The sequence below is a fragment of the Nelumbo lutea genome, chromosome 5 (genome assembly GCF_056320005.1).
Source record: "Nelumbo lutea isolate HS-2025 chromosome 5, American lotus-T2T, whole genome shotgun sequence".
Classification (NCBI taxonomy): domain Eukaryota; kingdom Viridiplantae; phylum Streptophyta; class Magnoliopsida; order Proteales; family Nelumbonaceae; genus Nelumbo; species Nelumbo lutea.
In genome coordinates, this window is record NC_142688.1 from 12,542,954 (window position 1) to 12,561,426 (window position 18,473).

The 18,473-nt window shown below is 35.7% G+C and overlaps 1 protein-coding gene across 1 annotated transcript; it reads right to left on the bottom strand.

Moving 5' to 3' along the window:
• Window positions 1-275: 275 nt before the first annotated feature.
• On the bottom strand, window positions 276-16,868 carry LOC148850400 (presequence protease 1, chloroplastic/mitochondrial-like). The gene is made up of 19 exons (XM_088944498.1): window positions 16,328-16,868; window positions 16,032-16,215; window positions 15,256-15,430; window positions 15,030-15,162; window positions 14,810-14,880; window positions 13,837-13,920; window positions 10,871-10,961; window positions 7,529-8,049; window positions 7,266-7,430; window positions 6,946-7,164; window positions 6,723-6,850; window positions 6,113-6,302; window positions 4,119-4,202; window positions 3,940-4,037; window positions 3,157-3,421; window positions 2,904-3,066; window positions 2,620-2,800; window positions 1,113-1,184; window positions 276-556 (listed from the first exon to the last, which is right to left on the bottom strand). The coding sequence occupies exons 1-19, from the start codon at window positions 16,602-16,604 to the stop codon at window positions 415-417; spliced, it is 3,243 nt and encodes a 1,080-aa protein (XP_088800624.1). The 5' UTR covers window positions 16,605-16,868; the 3' UTR covers window positions 276-414.
• Between the last annotated feature and the right edge of the window lie 1,605 nt (window positions 16,869-18,473).

Genomic DNA, 18,473 nt, shown 5'->3' on the forward strand with positions numbered 1-18,473 from the left:
TACCAACTTTACTTTGAAGGGGAGGGGGGTTATAAGCAACGTTCAAAAAATCGTTACGTATCAGGGTTGTATCGGGTCAGGGCCTGGTTCAGAGGATAGCCTGGACTTAAATGGCCCCTCTGAATCAAAACCGAAAAAAATAAGTAGAAGTTAAAACAAAAGGCCAATACTGGCCGATATGACTTACCAGCATATCGACCAGTACCGATACTTTGAACCCTGGTTATAAGTGTGGTGCAGCGCTACTCAAATAGCCCCTGTGAGGGAATCGGACATATCGCCAAATATCGGCAGAGATTATTTCTTAAATATTTCATTATGGACACCAGTCTTCAATGGCTATGGCAATAATAGCACCATTACACCATGAGAAAAGAATGTGTAGTGTGAACCATGATGATGACTGCTGTGGGTTTACAGAACTTTCTTTAATTGAAAGAAATTAGAACGTTCCTCGTTAGCTGCAGCAACATCATCCGGGGACGCCACAGCCACTACAACACCCTTGTCTTTAACCGCTTCTATTGCATCTGCGAATTCCTTGAAATCCTTCAATCTGGAATAAAGAAAAGCGTGTTTGTCAAGTACCCACGTCTTTCACCATGCAGGAAATATAGATTAGCATATGACACTAACATAGGCATTTAGCCAAGACTATGGATCCATGTCGTATGCACCATGCAGGAAATATCAAAAGCCCCCATTAACATTGAGGCCTTTTGTGCAAATTTTGATGAAAATGTCTAACAAAAGCTTACCAACTAAAAATAAAATGTCTATTACAAGGCTTTATGCCAGCAAGACAAACGAATCTAGCTGTGATTAATTGCTTTATTTGGTATCCAATTGACAAAAATTTGTTTGAACCAATTCTGAATGCAGAATGACCACGGGGAGCGGTTTCATTAGTGCTGGTCTGCTGGACAGATACCAATTCTGAATGCTAGACGAGTACAAAGGACCATCTAGGATCTTGCCACCCAAAGCATGTCTTGGGCTTGGTGCTTTCATGATTCTAATCCTAAGACACGTGGCATCTGGTGGTATATTTACCACATACTTCAACTCGTGCATAAAGTTAAGCCAGAAAACCAGAGAAGACAAGTCCTTACCTGGTTGATAGGATCTCTTCTCGTCTTTTTTGTCTTTCATCTTCTGTGACTCCCAGCAAATGCCGTAGTAAACTGAGAAGACAACATAACACCATTAGTAACTTAAGGTATACCCATATAAGACATAGCATGTACAAGGCCTAATCATATGATGAAACATTCTAGAAGGAAAAATGCAGGAAAGAAGAAAAAATAAACCATTTTGATATGGATTCAGAGGGGGTCGAACTCATACAGCTGTGATACATGTACAGTTTTGGGATGGGTTCAGTTATTTGATTATATATCATATATTTTCATGCCTATTTCATAATAATAATACAATTTATTCTGATCATTACATTACTGTTCTGCAAGGGGGAAAGGGAAGTTCGTAATTTCGTACCAAAAATGCCCTGAAATTCACGAAGGAATACATGTACAGCTTTGGGATGGGTTCAGTTATTTGATTATATATCATACATTTTTATGCCTATTTCATAATAATAATACAATTTATTCTGATCATTACTGTTCTGCAAGGGGGAAAGGGAAATTCGTAATTTCATACCGAAAATGCCCTGAAATTCACGAAGGAATATAGCTATTAATTATAACTTGCTGCTACTCCTTACTAGCTCTCCCAAAGTATATGGTACACTTTTTTCTTTTTATTTTTCTTTTTCTTTTTCTTTTTTTTTTTTTTGATAAACAAGTATATGGTACACACTTGAACATACAGTTTACTCACCTCTTGCTAACATATAGGTCACACAGGGAAGTAGATGTCTGGGGGCATTGCTTGGTTTGGTGTAATTGTAAAACCTCAAGCAGGCAAGCCTGATATTGCAGGTTCTAGTCTGAGGGAAGCCACTTTGTGCAAAAAAATGCCAAATGTCAGAACTGTACCCAGTCTACACCTCCCAAGACCTCAGAGAGTTGGGCCAACATTGAGTAATGGTCTTTAGGGGGAACTAGACGTCTCCATCTCCATATGGAGAACAAGGCTGGCGGTTTGTGACAAAGATACATTGGTGAAAATAAACTTTAAGTCGGATATAATAAAAAAAAAAAAAAAGAACTTTAAGTCGGATACGGTCTTTCACCTCATCCATTTCTGATATATCATCATGTGTCAAACCCATGTTGAGATGTGCCAAAGATGTACCAAGGTTGACTCATGTTGAGATATGGGCCTCTCATAGAGGAGTGTCACAGGAATTACAGATAAGGGGAATAAAAACCTTTTTTATTTTCTTTTCTTTAGTCTCTCCATGGTTGGCTTTTTTTATGAGCACTCCATGGTTGACTACTTGTTAACTATTCTAAGCTCCAATTATCATCTTGCAGTCCAAAGGTATGAATTATAAGTTAATTACAGAGAAAGCAACTAAACAATAAATACCAATTTTGAATTGTGAAGATTTAGTCTTTGAGTATGTCTTAAGCATAAAGAAAGACGAGTAACATCACCACAAAAAGCAACGGTTTGAAGCGTATGTTTTGATTATAGGGATTTGTTACTTGCCTGCTATAACCTTTTGCATCAGGTAGTTGGTAGGCATCCACATCTCCAATGGTTCCAATAATTGCCTTTGTAAGGGCGTCATCATCCATCTCCAATTCACGTAGGAAGTTGGCAGTTCCATCATACACCTCAACAGTCTTCAGTAAATTCGGATCACGATAGGACAAGTATGTAAATACTCCTAAAACAAGACACCCAATGAAGAGAAATAGCAGCATAAATTATTATCTTCAACTAAGATCAATAAAGGTGGCTTTCATAAGCAAGACCAAATGAGGTTGCACCTGAGTGAGTATCAAACTCACAAAAACCTCCATAGGCACCACCACTAACTCGTACGCGGTCCCACAACCATGTATTACTAATATATTTGGAAATGACATAAGCACTTCCATTGAGCTGATACCCTGTATCATATATATTAGCAGCTTTCCCAACGTAGTTAACCTGCAGGAGTAAAGAGTAAAATAAATTAAGTTTAAACCATAGGCAAAAAAAGAACAATTCCAACCAGCAAATTCAAGTATATTTTCTCACCTGGGTGGGAATAACAACTGCTTCATTTACAAAAGAAAGCCGGTCATTCCAAGGAAGTTTTTCCCCAGGTGGGGTGTTTGGAAGCAGATCAAGGAATTTGCTTACAAATTTCTCCGTATTTGTGAGATTTTTTGCATCTGCAGTCATATTTATCAAGCAACTCTGCCTTGAAAGTAAAGATTTGCGTATCTCCTCAAGAGAAGAAGAGATTTCAGCCCAATCCTGATCAACTTTCTCTTCTAGAGTTTGAAGAAACTCCAAGTAGCTGTGAACATAGTAAAGGAGAGAACTATGTCAACCCCATTAAAGATGTGCACTATCAGTGCGGATAAACATGCATATAAAAGTTAAAATTTGTACAATCATTACAAGTAGGAGTTCAACTATTATTACTTCAAATGCAAATAAACCACTTAAGTAGGGATGCTTGGGTTAGGTTGGGTCAAGAAATTGTTAAGTTCTAAAATCTGAATGGGCCAAGACCGAATCAGATGTAGTTGAAATGCTTCATAATCAGGCAACCCACTCTTAACCGTACATTTTTTCATGCATGTTATACAGCTTTCCCCCCATAGTAGAAAGGTCCCAGTAAACCTACATCCATCCAAGTTTGAAAAAATGTTTCTCAATTAAATATCATTTATGTCACCTTGCCTTCACTAATAGTTTATCTGCATCAACTCCTAGAAATCTTTTGTGGGGAAAGAGTCATGAGATCATATTTTAGCATGCACAGGAAGACTAGCGTAAACAAGAAATTTGAAATAATCCAAACAACCCAACCTGATGCCACCCATTTGCTCAGCAATCCATCCTGCAACGTTTAACTTGGCATCCATCCTTGCAGCAGCAATTCCATGACCACTGCCTCTTAGTCGGTTCTGGAAATAGACATCAAGTATAGAAGTAAATAATCAGATGAAATAGTAAACTCTTCTAATCTAACATAATTTAATAGTTACCTCCATTCTTGATTTGCTTTGCGAAACAAATTGCTTAAAACGTTGTTGGTCAGTGAACTGGACATCTTGAAGGATGCAATTAAACTGCAACAGCAAGCATCATGTCAACACTGTACACAATGAACTACCAATTTAAGGACAATAAGGGGAGGACAAGGGAAAGAAAAAAAAGACAACAGCACCTAATAAAAGCTCAAGAAAGTATATGTACCAAGTAAAAGATTAAACATCTGTAAACCCCTTGAAAGCAATAGAAAAAGAATTACAACTTTTTTCAACAAGAAACCCATTGTAGAGCACATTCCGTGGTTTGTAATTTTGATATTAATGATTGTTTCCCTGCACGTTCTCAATGTGAAGGTTCGGACTGATTTCTAGACAGAGGACCAACCCTTGTGTGATGTCCATGCAGCCTTTTACTCTATAGAAGCTAAGAGAAATACCACAGTTCAGGAATACTATGGGAAGGTGGGGGGTAAAGTGATGTAGAACCCTTGCCTCAGAAAGCATGTAGCAATTTTGAAGTAGATTGTTAGTCCAGCAACTGAAAACGCCCAATCACATCAATTTGGAAATGCGAAGAATTAAATGGTCTGGAAAACTTATAGGAATGGCAACTTCACAATAAAAACTTTCTATGAATCCTAAATTAGACCAGCCCAGGATTCGATCCTATGGAAGAGGAAACAGAAAGTACAAGTTCCCTCAAAGGTCTCTTCTTTTTGTGGATTGCACATCTTGATAAAATCCTCACAATCAACCACTTAATCTTACAAGGAAGAAACTTGGAGAATAGATTTTTTTCTCTGCAATTTAGAAGATGAACCATTCTAACATTTACTCGTGTATTTCCCTTACAACATCTAGGTCCATTTTCTTGGGTTGTTCCAGAGAAGTTGACCAACACCTAAAGACATTCCAATGCTAATATCCTGTCATGGCTGGTGAAAAGGCCATTTTCCCTAGGGGAAAAATATTTTGGAATCTATTCCCTTTTGCAAGACACTGGCTGGTGTACAAGGAGAGACTCGTGCAACTTTAAAATGAAAAACTCAGATCAAAATATGGAGAAGCATTGTAAGACTAATGACCAGTTCTCATCCTTGAACATTTTGAAGGCCCTTCTTCTAATCATTCCTCCGACCATTGGGTGGACATACTTTTTACTCATCTTTTGATGCATAAAGTGCTTATGTACAAGAGAATACCCACTTGTCTATAAGCATAAATGGCTTACTTCTTATTGACTGTGCAAAGTTTCCTTGTGGAGACAGCCCTTTGATATATACAAAGTTAAAATAGTGAAATACCAAAATGCATCGCTGTGTATCAGTCGATACATATCAGTTTTTGGACCCACCAATATGCTATTTTTTGAGAGTTTAACCCCTTTAATGTCTGGAAATATTAATATTCAGGTTAATATTATTATCTGTAAATGTAACAAAGTGAAACAAATAGTAACTTTATGTTGTTTCTGTATTAATGAGTGAGGCTGCACCTCACGCCTCATACTGGGATGCTTGTAACAGACTCTTTATCTTTTGCTTCTAATAAAACCTAATGAATTTTTATACAAAGTGGAACAAATAAAAAAATAACAGTATCATAGCTGAAAGTATGGATATGCATTTTTGCAGATCCAGTGTATCCATGCTTTGAACCATGGGTATTAGATATATATTAATGCATTTTATACTACTAGCCAAAGAAAAAAGGACAAAAGCAAGATCAAGGTTTCGAAGTTAAGAATATAGGAAACATCATAATGATCATATCAGACAACTTAATATTTTACAAGTAAATCAGGTATCCGTATACATGTCAATACATGGTGAAAGGTAGATTGCATCTTCTGAAGTGATTTTTGCAGAATATAACACTCAAAGTATATGCCAAAAAAAAAAAAACAAATGCCATAAGTGGAAAAAAAGTACTAAATGCAGTCAGACACCCTGAAAGGATATGAATAACTAGAAGCATAAAAGCATTACCAGATTAAATAGGTCTTCAGCACGCCCAGCCATGGCTTTGCCTCGAACAATTATATGACTACATGGATCCTCCTTGCCCCGTATAGACGATGAGAAGGGATAAACTGATACTCCTCCAGTCTTTCTTCCAATTAACTGATTAAGTTGGACAAAATCCAAGTCTTTTGTTCCCATCTCCAGCAACGACTGGCTGTCAATCATCTAGGCATAAGTTCTTCATAGGATAATATTCTTAAATTTTGAACCACTATTGCATCCAGATACAAAGACTCACAAAATAAGCCCTTTATACCTATATGCAGCAAGGATTTTTTTTTTATAAATGAATAAGCATTTTATTAATCCAGTAAATAAGAGTTACAGGCAACCGAGGAGAGGCATGAGATGCGACCTCTCCTTTAAGATTGATCACAGCATTACAAAACTATATCCAGCAAAGATTGAAGAGTGAGAAACATAGATTTTGTGTGGGGTTAAGAAAGAAACCAAACCTCAGTGCATTAATGAAGCTCCAATAGCATAATTTTGCCAAAGTTTGCAATAGAAATACATACACAAGTAGCAAGGCAAGAATAATAACCATATGACTCTGAGATAAATTGTTGCTTACCAGAATAGTGGTACCAACGGAAGTAGGTCTTGCTTCATTGAATTCATATTGAAGACAATTTCTGTATAAAGGACATCATTTGTGAAAAGGTCATGCTTTAAAACTTTTACCCCATCTATCTCCCCTTCCTACAGGAAGACAAATATTCCATTGTTAAAATTCCCCAATACAGGTAAGAACATGGCACTCCAAATAAAGTATAGATGGAAAGGATTTTCACTACCTCTGTAGGTACATGTATAGGTTTCTTTGGAATGTCATGTAAAGAGAGGCTTGGTACAGTTTTTAGAGCTTCTGGCGGGTCTGGAGTTTCCTGCTTCAGTCGGAGTTCTTGTGTAGCACGTGCAAGTTCAGCAAGATCTTCTTCTGTCATATTTGCTTTGACTTTCTCCAGGATTTCTCTCTCAGCTGCCTCATCACGTGAAGTCTTCTCTGGATCAGGCTGATATGGAAACAGTCTTTGTTAGAGTATGGATTGACAATATAACCATGGGCATAAGCTTACAAGGTCCCACAAAAAATAAATAAAAGATCAGTATTCACCTGCATTTCAATTGTAACACAGTGACGGTTGTTCAAGATATATTTTTGTATTAATGGAGAGAAAACAGCTTTTGATCCTTCCTTAGCTATTCTATCTTTTAAAGATTTTAGGGGCTCCTCATACTTTAAAGGTTCAAACGGATCCATATCATAAATCCATTTTCCCTGCATGAATATAAAAATGAATTAATAATTTAAAGTCTGGAAGAACTAAGATGAAGTATTCACCACTTTGATCAATTAAGAGGAATTGAAGTCCCTACAATGGAACGAAGCATCAAGGACAAGCCTCGAGGGAATGAACCAGTGTTATTCTCCCTCAAAGAGAATTCAATTGTATTCATGGATGCCTCTACAGCTTCTGAATCAAATCCTTCCTCTGCCAACTTTGTTAGAGTACTCATAATCAATTCTTCTACCTTTTGAACATCATCTTCAGAAACACCTTTCAACCCAATGCTAAATTGAGGCTGGAGGAGTTCATCTTCAACTCCGCCACCAACAATAGCATCTCCTAATCTGCTTTCCAGTAGGATTCTTCTCAAAGGAGAAGCAGGAGTTCCCAACATAAGATGATCCAGAAACCCAAGAGTAAGTTCAGTTTGCAAGTCCAAAGGCATATCAGATAGCAGCCAGTTTAGGCACACCATGTGTTTCTTCTTCAAATCACCACCCTCACCTGCAGGATATTTCTCTACAATCTTCACTGGTTCTGAGAATAGTTTTTGTGCATCAACCTTTGATTCAAGGGAGGCTGGGTTTGCATCAAACAGATCTAGGTATTCTGTACATCAAGAAAAAATGAATAAATAGCCAACAAACACTTACTAGATCCAGAAGAAATATAATCAACTGATATCTAAACTTGGTATACCATTTCATAGAAAACAACCTTAACAAAATAAGAGACAATAAAGACAAAGTGTGATCTGCTTTATTAAATCAAAACCATCAAATATCTACATCAACCAAGCAAATAACTAGTTATGGGAACCAAGCCTCAAGAGGACCATTTTTTTTGTTTGTAAAAGGAAATTTTAATAAAAGAAAAAAAACGAGGTTACAACTCATAGGTTGTAACACCATCAAGAAACAACAGAAATTCAAAACAAAAGAAAAACAACATCAAAATCAGTGACTCTCCCAATAACCAGTCGGTTCAACCATAGGACATCATTACTCCATCTACTATCTATTTAAGTTGAAATAAAAGCAAGTTGAGTTATTGTATCTGTTATTAATAACATCATTCCTTTTTAGGCCATAAAGTTACTTTACATAATGATAAATAAGATGCAAACTTTTTGGTTAAACACCAATTGTATAATTTCAATTTGTTGCATATGTTTTTTCAACAGTTTTTCCCCTTTTTTACTAGTTGAAACCATTATCTTTTATTTTCATTGCTTCTTATATTGAAAGACTAGGCTATAAACTCTACTGCATCAAAACCCTCACAATCCTAAAAATACTCCTTTTGTTTTCACTGGGCCAAAACCACAAATAAACAAATCATGGTTTACGACATATAAATTATGTCCATTACAATTATGGTGGAGCAGATCCAGTGGACACATGACACTGATAATTCTTAAAAGTTATATGGTATAAACTCAATATATCATTATTGATCAAAAATAAATAAACTCAATATATCATTAATGGCTAAAGGAATCTAAGAAAAATGCATGTGTCCCTGTTGAACACTGGTGTAACCACACAAAAGTTGACATGGCCAGCATTCCTTTATAGACTAATTATCATATAAATAATAAATTGAAAAAATGGAAGCATGTTGAAGTTTTAAGATACATAGCTAAGATCTCAAGGGAAAATGAATAAGAAAATTTTGGTGGATGTGCAAATAACAACTACCGACTTGATAACAACATAAACCAGAAATTTATCTAGCAGTTACTATTGTAGTTGTTGTTATTGTTGGGTAAGTAGAGTATCATTACTGTGTTAGAGGAGGGGAAAACAAAAATATATGATATTAAAAAGCATGACCATATAGCCCAGCTCAGTGTTCTCTTATCAATAACTAAACAATGTATTATATTTTATTGACTTAAAAAGAATGGATTGCAATCTAGAATTATACCAAGTACCCTTTCACTATTAGGCTATCCTCCGCTACCTAACCATTTTTATAATACCAGCTGCACCTTGTTTACAATTTACAAACTACGTTCCTGGTGGACCAGCCCACCACAACCACCAAAATAATTCAGTTCTAGTAACTCCTTGCCTGGCCAATGAAACCACTACATTGTTGGTTACTTGGCTGATCTATTGGTCTATGTGACTATTGTTCTTGTCTCCCTAGCGGTTTCTTGTACTTCTCATTATATGCTTGTATTTTCAAAGGTCCATTCTGTTGCTTCTACCCCATTTCACTACAACCAGAGAGTTGCCTTCTACAACCACATCTTCATATTTGAATTTTTTGTACAATCTTAGACGATGTAGCACTGCTAAAATTCAGCCCTTTTTGAATCTCCAAATCCAATTGAGCCAAGAGACCATCACTGTTTTTAAGCACCGCCCCTTTTTTTTATAAATATTAAGCACCGCCCCTATTCCTGAATTTCCTGGGTTACCAAGACTGCAACCATCAAAGTTTAGTTTGATTTAGTTATTTGTGGGCAGCATCCATCTTGTTATGGAAGTGATCCTGATGGAAGAAGAATTAATAACGCTTTGTCAACCCCTTATGGCCTTGTGATATCATCTGAGCGTTAGGAACTGCGAAAGATACACAATCATGTAACAAAAAGCAAAGTGAATGAGCACACTCTCAGTGTCATTAATTTTACCCTGGCAGGAAACAAAACATAAAGCAACCTTCCCCTCCTCCCAAGCCACTGCCAACTTTTATCTTTTCCTCTTTCTTTCTTTTATCTGTGTCCTATCCTCCCTCATAATCTTATGGAGTTCTCTCAGTATTTTATTTAATTACTCTCATCATACTATAACTGGTGTAATGGTAAAATCTCAGGCTGTCAAGCGTGAGAACACAGGCCCAAGTCTAAGAACAGCCACTTTATGCGAAAAAATGGCAAAGGTTAGGACCATATCCAGTCCACCCCTCCCAAGACTCAGACAGCTGGGACGAACATTTTTTTTTATGAATAGCTGGGACGAACATTGATTAATGGCCTTTTTATACAATTATACTATACATTTGCTTCTCTTCAGATCTAACTCATTGAACCCCACTATCAAGACATTCCCTTAAGCATACTACCCTGCTAATTATTTACACAACTCTAGACTGTTTTTCCCTCTAGAACTTTAAATCTCTTTTGATATTTTCCTCTTAAAATAATCCCATTCCAGCTTCTCATTCTGCTTATCTTGAATATCTTATCTTTTCAGTCTTTTAACATCATTTTAATTTAAATGGCCAAGTTTAGATATTTCTAGATTGGCATTCCACAATCCACCAGGTACATAAATAATAAATATAACAATGATAATAATAATAATAATAATAATAATAATAATAATAATAATAAAGTAAAATCAATTCCATGGCAGTTAACATGTAATCATGATAAAATAAAGAAAAGTTTCTAGCATAAGAAACAAATAGGATGTACCACTAAGGATGCGTAGACGTTCATTTGGATCATCATCTCCATAGAACCATATCCTGGCATTGCTGGGATGGTAATACTTACGGTGGAAATCCTGAAAATAGATGTTCCACATAAATTTATAATCCAGGTAGAAACAGCAAGCAAAATCTACACTTGCCTTTGAGCGTGAACATTTTCTACAATTTACGCATGGATTCCTAACAAGAATGCACCAGATAATGATTTGTCATGACTGTGATAGGTGAAACAATAATTTGTCTAAAAATTCTATCATCAATTAAGTTAAAAGAGTTCAGAGAAGGGCGTCAACTTCCCAAAGGAAAAAGTGTTAACCCACTAAAGTTGTTTTTGGATTTGGTGGACAGAAGTGGAAAAACAGGAAGGTTAAAATGAATAGAAGATGGAATAACTATCCCTCCCTGTGAGTACCCCACAGAAAACAAGTATTAATTCAGTAAGGCTGTGTTTGGATTTCATGGATAGAAGTGAAAAGTGGGTGGAAAAGTTAAAAATGAATAGAAGATGACATAACTGCCTCCCCCACCCAAAATAAAAAAAAAAAAAACTGTGAAAATGACAGAAAAATGCCTCAAAACCCACACCCCTTGGCAAGAGAAGACCATTATGGATTTTTGGAAACCAAGAAAGAATAGCATAGAAATTATAGGCCACAATCTGCAAAAGCAAGAGAGAAGGCTAAGGATAGGCAGGTTGGTGGAGAAGAATTCTGTTCTCTTAGGTAAATGGCTGCGGTGATTGGTGTTGGATTTGTATAAGCTATGGCAAAACAGTCAAAGTATGACGGGTAATGGGTTGACTTGGCTGTAAGAGCCCCTTTAGCCTCTCCTTGGAAAGCCATCTCAGGTTTGCTCCAAGTCTTTTTCCAATTTATTCATTACAATGGCTTTGTGGACTTGCAGACAGGAACTTAAGGAAAATAAATGGTTGACCATGAACCTGGAAATTATTCAGTGGGTGACAAGATCAACTAACAATATGACCAATACCTTGGCTAAACAACGGTAAACAGGAATAACTCTTATGGGCTGTATTGTAATCATTATTTTTTCTCTTAGGGGATAGGTAGCTCTTCTAGCCTATCATTGGACTGTACATAGCTCTGTAAATTTGTTGTGTTTTTCATTAATAAAGTCTCAGTTTCTATCAAAAAATATTATTCATTATTATGTTTGGTCTGGAAATAACACTAAATTTTGGGGGGATTTATGGTGGGAGACAGGCTATTCAAAGACCACTTCCCTATCTTTTATTCCATCTCTTCCTATGAGAATGAACTTGTCTCCCATTTTGTTTCCAGTCTTGATTTGGGAATGTCTTGAGACTTGAGTTTTAAGAAGAGGCTCAAGGGATATTTGAAACTAGCAAAACCCTAGATCCGGTTACCCCTTTGAAAGGCATATCTATCCTAGATAAGACCAAGGTTTTCAACCTGCCATGAACCAGGCAGTTGAACCAATTGAACCATCACCCATTGTCAATTCCAATCCAGGTAAATCCTAAACCTGGAATTTGATCAGAAACTGTTGACTTGGTTAAAAACCTGCTCAACCAAAGCGGCAGTTGAACCGTTGACCCGCTTGACCCAGTCACAGGTTACAAATATATGCAAAATTCCAGAGGCCATAACGTTGCACTTGATACATTGATCAAAAAAAAAAAAAACGTTGCGCTTGATAGTCAGATTGGGGTGACCATTTTTTGTTTATTTTGGGTAACTTTTCGCATTTAGGGATATCAACAGGTCAGTTCTGCCTGACTGCCCAATTAATAATCAGGTCGGTTCCAGTTCTTGCTTGTCCTGAACCAATTATTTTATTAAATATATAATGTTTTCCTAATTCTATTATAATTTTAATTATATTTCATGTCTAGAATGGTAAATTTGATAGATAATATATGTGACAATGTAAGTTAAAAATTATTATTCATCAAAAAAATATATAAGTTAAAAATGTCTAATTTATTAACATATAAATGATTTAGTATTTTGTAATCATTTTTGTAATTTATTAACATATAAAATGTCTAATTTATCAAAATTTATGTTTTAAGTTATTATTTAAATAAATAAAAATAGTTTTCATAATAATTGGGTCTATCAAGTAGGACCGAACTACTAATAGGGATGGTTCTGGGTCCATTCTTTGTCCCAATTAACAATCAGTTCAGGACTGGCTCTACTTAGAACTGACCCAGACCCGACCCGTTGACAGTCCTATTCGCGATCTATGCATTCTAAGAAGCTGAAGGCACCTTGGCCCACTATTTTTGCCAAAAATGTTTTCTTTGGCCTCCAATTTCAATTTTTAAGCCCTACATACAAGCAAATCGTCATACAAGAGGCAACAAAGTACATTGCCATAATTTACAATATTAACTAGAATATCCAAATGGAGTACAGCCTATCCTAAACATTTTTCTATCATTGATGGTGCATGATGATTTTTTTTATTTTTGATGAATTTGGTGCTGCATGATGATTGTGTTAATTATTATATGAAAAGTCCATTATACTTATCAAAGAATATCCCCAGGCCGAGGCCCCTCCAAACCAGATCTAGTCTTGTGACTCCTTCACTAGCCAGAGAATCACTCTCTAAACCATGAATCACAGATTTTGGAAGTGTGTGATATAATTAATGAAAGTGTAGCATTTCTCTTATCTCATAAGAGAGGCCCACTATTGCAAGTGTAATAATTATGTCTCTATCTTTTTTTGAACAGTTTGACAACCCCCTTCCCTGGGGCTTTCCTTGGATTCCATGGCCTCTATTTTAACCTTTCCCTTTTTTTAATAATTTCCTTTTCAACCCAAAAAACAACATATCAAAAGTCCATATTCAAAAGATAGGTTGTAAACAAGTAAGAAGATGATATTTATACATAAACAATAGAAAAAATCATATTTATATATAGAAACAAATAGACCACAAGGTAGAACTAACCTTGAATTCCTCAAATGTGAGCTTAGGAATAACTTGTGGATCACCCCCACTATCAACACCATAAGTAGTGTCTGGAAAAAGTGCCTATAGCAGATTTACCACATAAAAATAATGAATGGTGTTGCTAACTCTTCCAAAAAAGATGTAACCACTCAAATTTTGTAAAACCACATGGCAGCTAGAAGCATTTTCATGAAACATTCAATCTTTGACCCAGGAATAAGTATGAACACAAATATCAAGATTGGAATCTAGAAAGGGTCAATATTTCAAATATTTTCAGTCATATATCCATTCAAATCAGTTTAAATAGTTCATCTGCTCATGAACTACTCCTACATGAAAAACATGTAGATACAGGATTTTTTCAAACATGATTAGATAGAAGGAACCAAGAGGAAATAAACTTGGAAAAGACAGTGACAGTCCACAAACAACATATTATATGTATTGTAGAATTTTATCATCTAAAGGTTTCTCTAATTCTCAAAAATAAGCACAAGAGCAAAGAAGCATGCTTGCAATCACAAGTAACTTTCAGAAGGATGTTTTAGTTGTGTCCAATTCCGCCTTACACAAATAGAAGCACAACATAGAACAAACCAGTTGGCTTGTTAAAATGATGCCCTAACAACTATTTAAGAAAAATGAACTTTGTTACAAGACCATAGTCCCTTTCAGAATAATGACCTTGAAAATCTTCCTAAGCTTGTAGAGGAACTGCATTTCTACTTAAGCAGTAAATTAATACTTAAATAATTGCACATAGCTTAGACGAAGATTACAGATATTGCCGCATTGGCATCCTGAAGAGAAGGAATAATGAATAGTTAATTACAAAGTATCAAAATAACAGTAATGCACACTAATCAATGGTTTTGTTACAAAATACCAAAGAAAGAGAAATGCACCCCCCACCACCACCACACACATACACACCAATATGTAGAGACAGGTATTGAGTGATGCTTGCCTGTTGAGCTAATCGGCCTAATATATTATCAGGCTGAGAGTATACCCCTTTCATCTCATTGAAAACAACCCCTACAAGTAAAAAAAAAAAAAGACTAGAAAAATCAGAGACTTCCCATATAAGGAAAATGAAACAAGAAAAATATTAGGATTTTTTAAATGACTAAAAACTGTTTCTGAAAATACAAAACCTTGGAACATAAATATGTAACAAGTGCAACCTTTAAAAGATATATCCTCTGAAGGATCGTTAAGCTCATAATGCCAACCCTCCTGTTGAAATGTCTGGAGGTCCTCTATGCACTTAGGAAAGAAGACAGCATCCAGGTAGACATCGACCAGATTGTAGAAATCCTAAGGAATGATAGGATCAACATCCATTAATCTAAATTAAAGAAAAAAAGTATGACTACATCTAAAATCCTCAATCATCATACTCATGCTTACCTTAGTATTTGTGGAGGCAACAGGATAGCATGTCCTATCAGGGTAAGTGAATGCATTTAGAAAAGTGTGCAAGCTCCCTTTCAACAATTCAACAAATGGTTCCTTCAAAGGGTACTTCCTTGATCCACACAATACGCTGTGCTCCAATATGTGAGGAATTCCAGTTGAGTCTTTCCTACATTTTTACAAATAGTCACAAGGAAATAATGAAGCATTGAGCGGCCAATAGTTGAGGTGTAAGAAACCCGGTATCAACTTATAATAAATTCAAGAAATCCTATGGAATTATCTGTAACATTGAAACCTTGAAGCCACAAAAACAAACGAAACCTTCCATTTTCCTATCAATGATAAAGGTTGAAAACATAAGTATATTAATAAGTGTTTTAAGGCAGGTCAACAAAACTTCAAAAGGGATAACGTAGGAAAATCGAAGTGAATTTCACCCTTTTGCCATTAGAGTTAACGTGTTATGTATAAAACTTTTGACATAACTAGTACGCTGAACGAGTAAGTCTTCCGGAAAGTAACTGCTTAGAGTCTCAAACGGGCAACTAAACCGAAGTGAAATCCCCAATGAACCTCCAGGCATATAATAAATAAAGTGAAACTAAGATGCCCACTTTGAAATAGTCGACCCTATTATCACATTTCTTATCACATCATCATTCATAATAAGATATGAGAATTCGCAGTATGCATTCAATGTAGAATGTCACTTAAAATCAAATACATGATAAGAAAACCGCAAAACCAGTAATGAGGATAACACTTACGGTGGAGTCCGGAAAACAATACCAAAGACCTTATTCTCGTCATCATTGGATACAGACATTACTTCTGCTCCGGTTTTCTTATGCTTATAGAGAACAGCTTTTGATTTACATTCTTGAATCACTTGTTCGGAAATCTTCTCGAATCCAAGCTTCTCGGCGACTTCATCGTGGCTCCCGCCAATGTCTAGAAATAGAAATGAATCAATACAAGGAGCATTAGACACGGGGGATTTTGAAAAAAAGAAGAGGCAAAAGAATGGAATCAGCTTTTTCTTCTAATTTTCGATTGAAAGTACCTGGAGAGGCGTATTGGGGAGAAGTGGCGATAGCTCTGGGGGTAAGAGAGGAAAAGCATCTATTGAGATGAAGGGAGGAGGGGGAGCTGGAAATCAACCTGCAAGGGTGACGAAGAGCAGAGCGGCCGTTCGCGAAAGGAAAAAAATGTTTTTGCCTACGAGAAATGGAAGTAGAGGAGGACGACCACCTTCTTAACCTGTGACCCGAACGAAAGAAGAATCTGCTGTAGGCGGCCGAAGAACACGATAATGACCGAAGCAAAACCGTTCTCTCCATTACTTCTTTACCCTTATTTGCTTTCCCTTCTCGATTTTAATCTCTAGAGCGAGCGAGCGGCGACCGGTCCGCGTGCTGGAGTGTTTTCCCCTCTTGCTGTTTATCTTCTTACAGAATAGAAGCAGAGATGTCCAGGTATGCGGGGTTATAGATTTTATTTCTTTCTTTGCAACCTTCGTTTGATGGATTTTATTGGAAGGGAACATATAGAATCCATTTAACACGAATCTGATCTGGGTTTTAGACGGTATAGATTGATTGATCAAGATTCAAATTTAGAAAACAATCCTACCAAAAAAAATATTGTTCACCAATTTATTAAAATAAAAAATGAGTACACAAAATGAAATAGTGTCGTGCCTTCTTCTAGACGGCTCAGTTTACTAGTTTCGTGGCTCGGGTGCTGCCACGTTGCGTTTTCACTGTTACCAGAAAAAATAAATTAATTAAAAAATATTCATATTTTATCAAAAGAAAAAGAAAAAACAAAATAAAAATTTTATAAAAAACGAGAAGGCGCTTGTCAAGATTTTTTTTAGGGAATTTGTCTAAAGTTCACCATGAGTTTTGAACATTTTTCTTAAATTCATCATAAATTGTACAATTTTTCAAAATGTCTAAAACTCACTCTGTCAATAAGTTCTTATTTTCCAAAACTCAACTTCTATTAATGCACCATTAATGATTCTTAATAGAGATGTCCATGTTAGCATAAATAATAATTTTCATGACCAAATTATCCTCGAATGGTGAGTTAGAGGAAAAATAGTCTTTTTCAGTTTTCAATTTTCTTGTTTCTTTTACGGTTTTAATGTTTTGTTATAATTTCCAATGTTTTTTATAATTTATGTGTTTTACATTTTGTTTTTCAATTTCTATAGTTTCTATAATTTGAAAATTATTTTTTTATTTTGTTTGCAATTTCTATAATTTTTTTGTAATTTATATGTTCTTATGTATTTTATATTTGAAAATATTTTTTTTTGAATTTTTTCCTTTTCTTCATGTTTAAATATTAAAATGGTAATATATTAACACCCATTAATTTATTTTGTATATATTTTATATTTTTTATGAAGGTTAAAATGGTAACATATTAACATCCATTAGTTTGTTTAACGTCAAATTAATGGCATTGTGAGTTTCCAAGTTCAAAGTATCAACACGTATCAGCCAATACATATCGTATCGGGAGCACCCCGATACGCCCCTAAAGAGGGTGTATCATGGTTCTAACCAGTTCAGGGGGTAGAGAAGCCTTAAATTGTCACCCCTTAATCGGTTTTGAAAAAATAATAAAAAAAAAGAGTAAAAAAAGGACCAATACTGCCTGATACGCCCCTATCGACGTATTGGGCATATCGATATTTAGAACCTTGGTGAGTTTTAGTCAATTTTCCTTTTTTTAGCTTGATTGATGAATGATTCACACCCAATCAGCAATCACAAGTATTTTACCAAAATGAAAAAAAAAAAAAAAAAAGAGTTAATTGACAAGATGGCAAATTTTCCCATAAAATCGGATATTAAATGGGATAGATGGGGACAAGGAAAATAGGTTATGCCCCAAATTAGGAATAGGGTTTCCCATTTCCATATAATTTCTCAAATCCACACTAAATCTATTAGTAAATTAATAAATATTTATAGTTTTAATATTAATTTCTAAAATAACTCTAAGGTCTGTTTGGTTTATAGTCGGAATTGGAATCATAATCATAATAGTTATTCCCTTCATTTGTTTGGTTCGAGTCCGGACCTGCTCTCACAAGGGGTGCCTCACATCGTCCTCACAATAGCTGGTTGCACCACGTGTCTTTGGATTTCTATGGGAGCAAAACACTAGCAGAGGGGGAGCAAACGTGGTTA

Excerpts from the sequence above, each read along its gene's own strand:
- LOC148850400 (XM_088944498.1), bottom strand. The coding sequence starts at position 16,604 with ATGGAGAGAACGGTTTTGCTTCGGTCATTATCGTGTTCTTCGGCCGCC. Across the intron at positions 8,050-10,870 it reads ACGTCTACGCATCCTTAGTG|AATACCTAGATCTGTTTGAT; the intron begins GTACATCCTATT and ends CTTGATGTACAG. Across the intron at positions 6,851-6,945 it reads CTATACATGTACCTACAGAG|GAAGGGGAGATAGATGGGGT; the intron begins GTAGTGAAAATC and ends GTCTTCCTGTAG.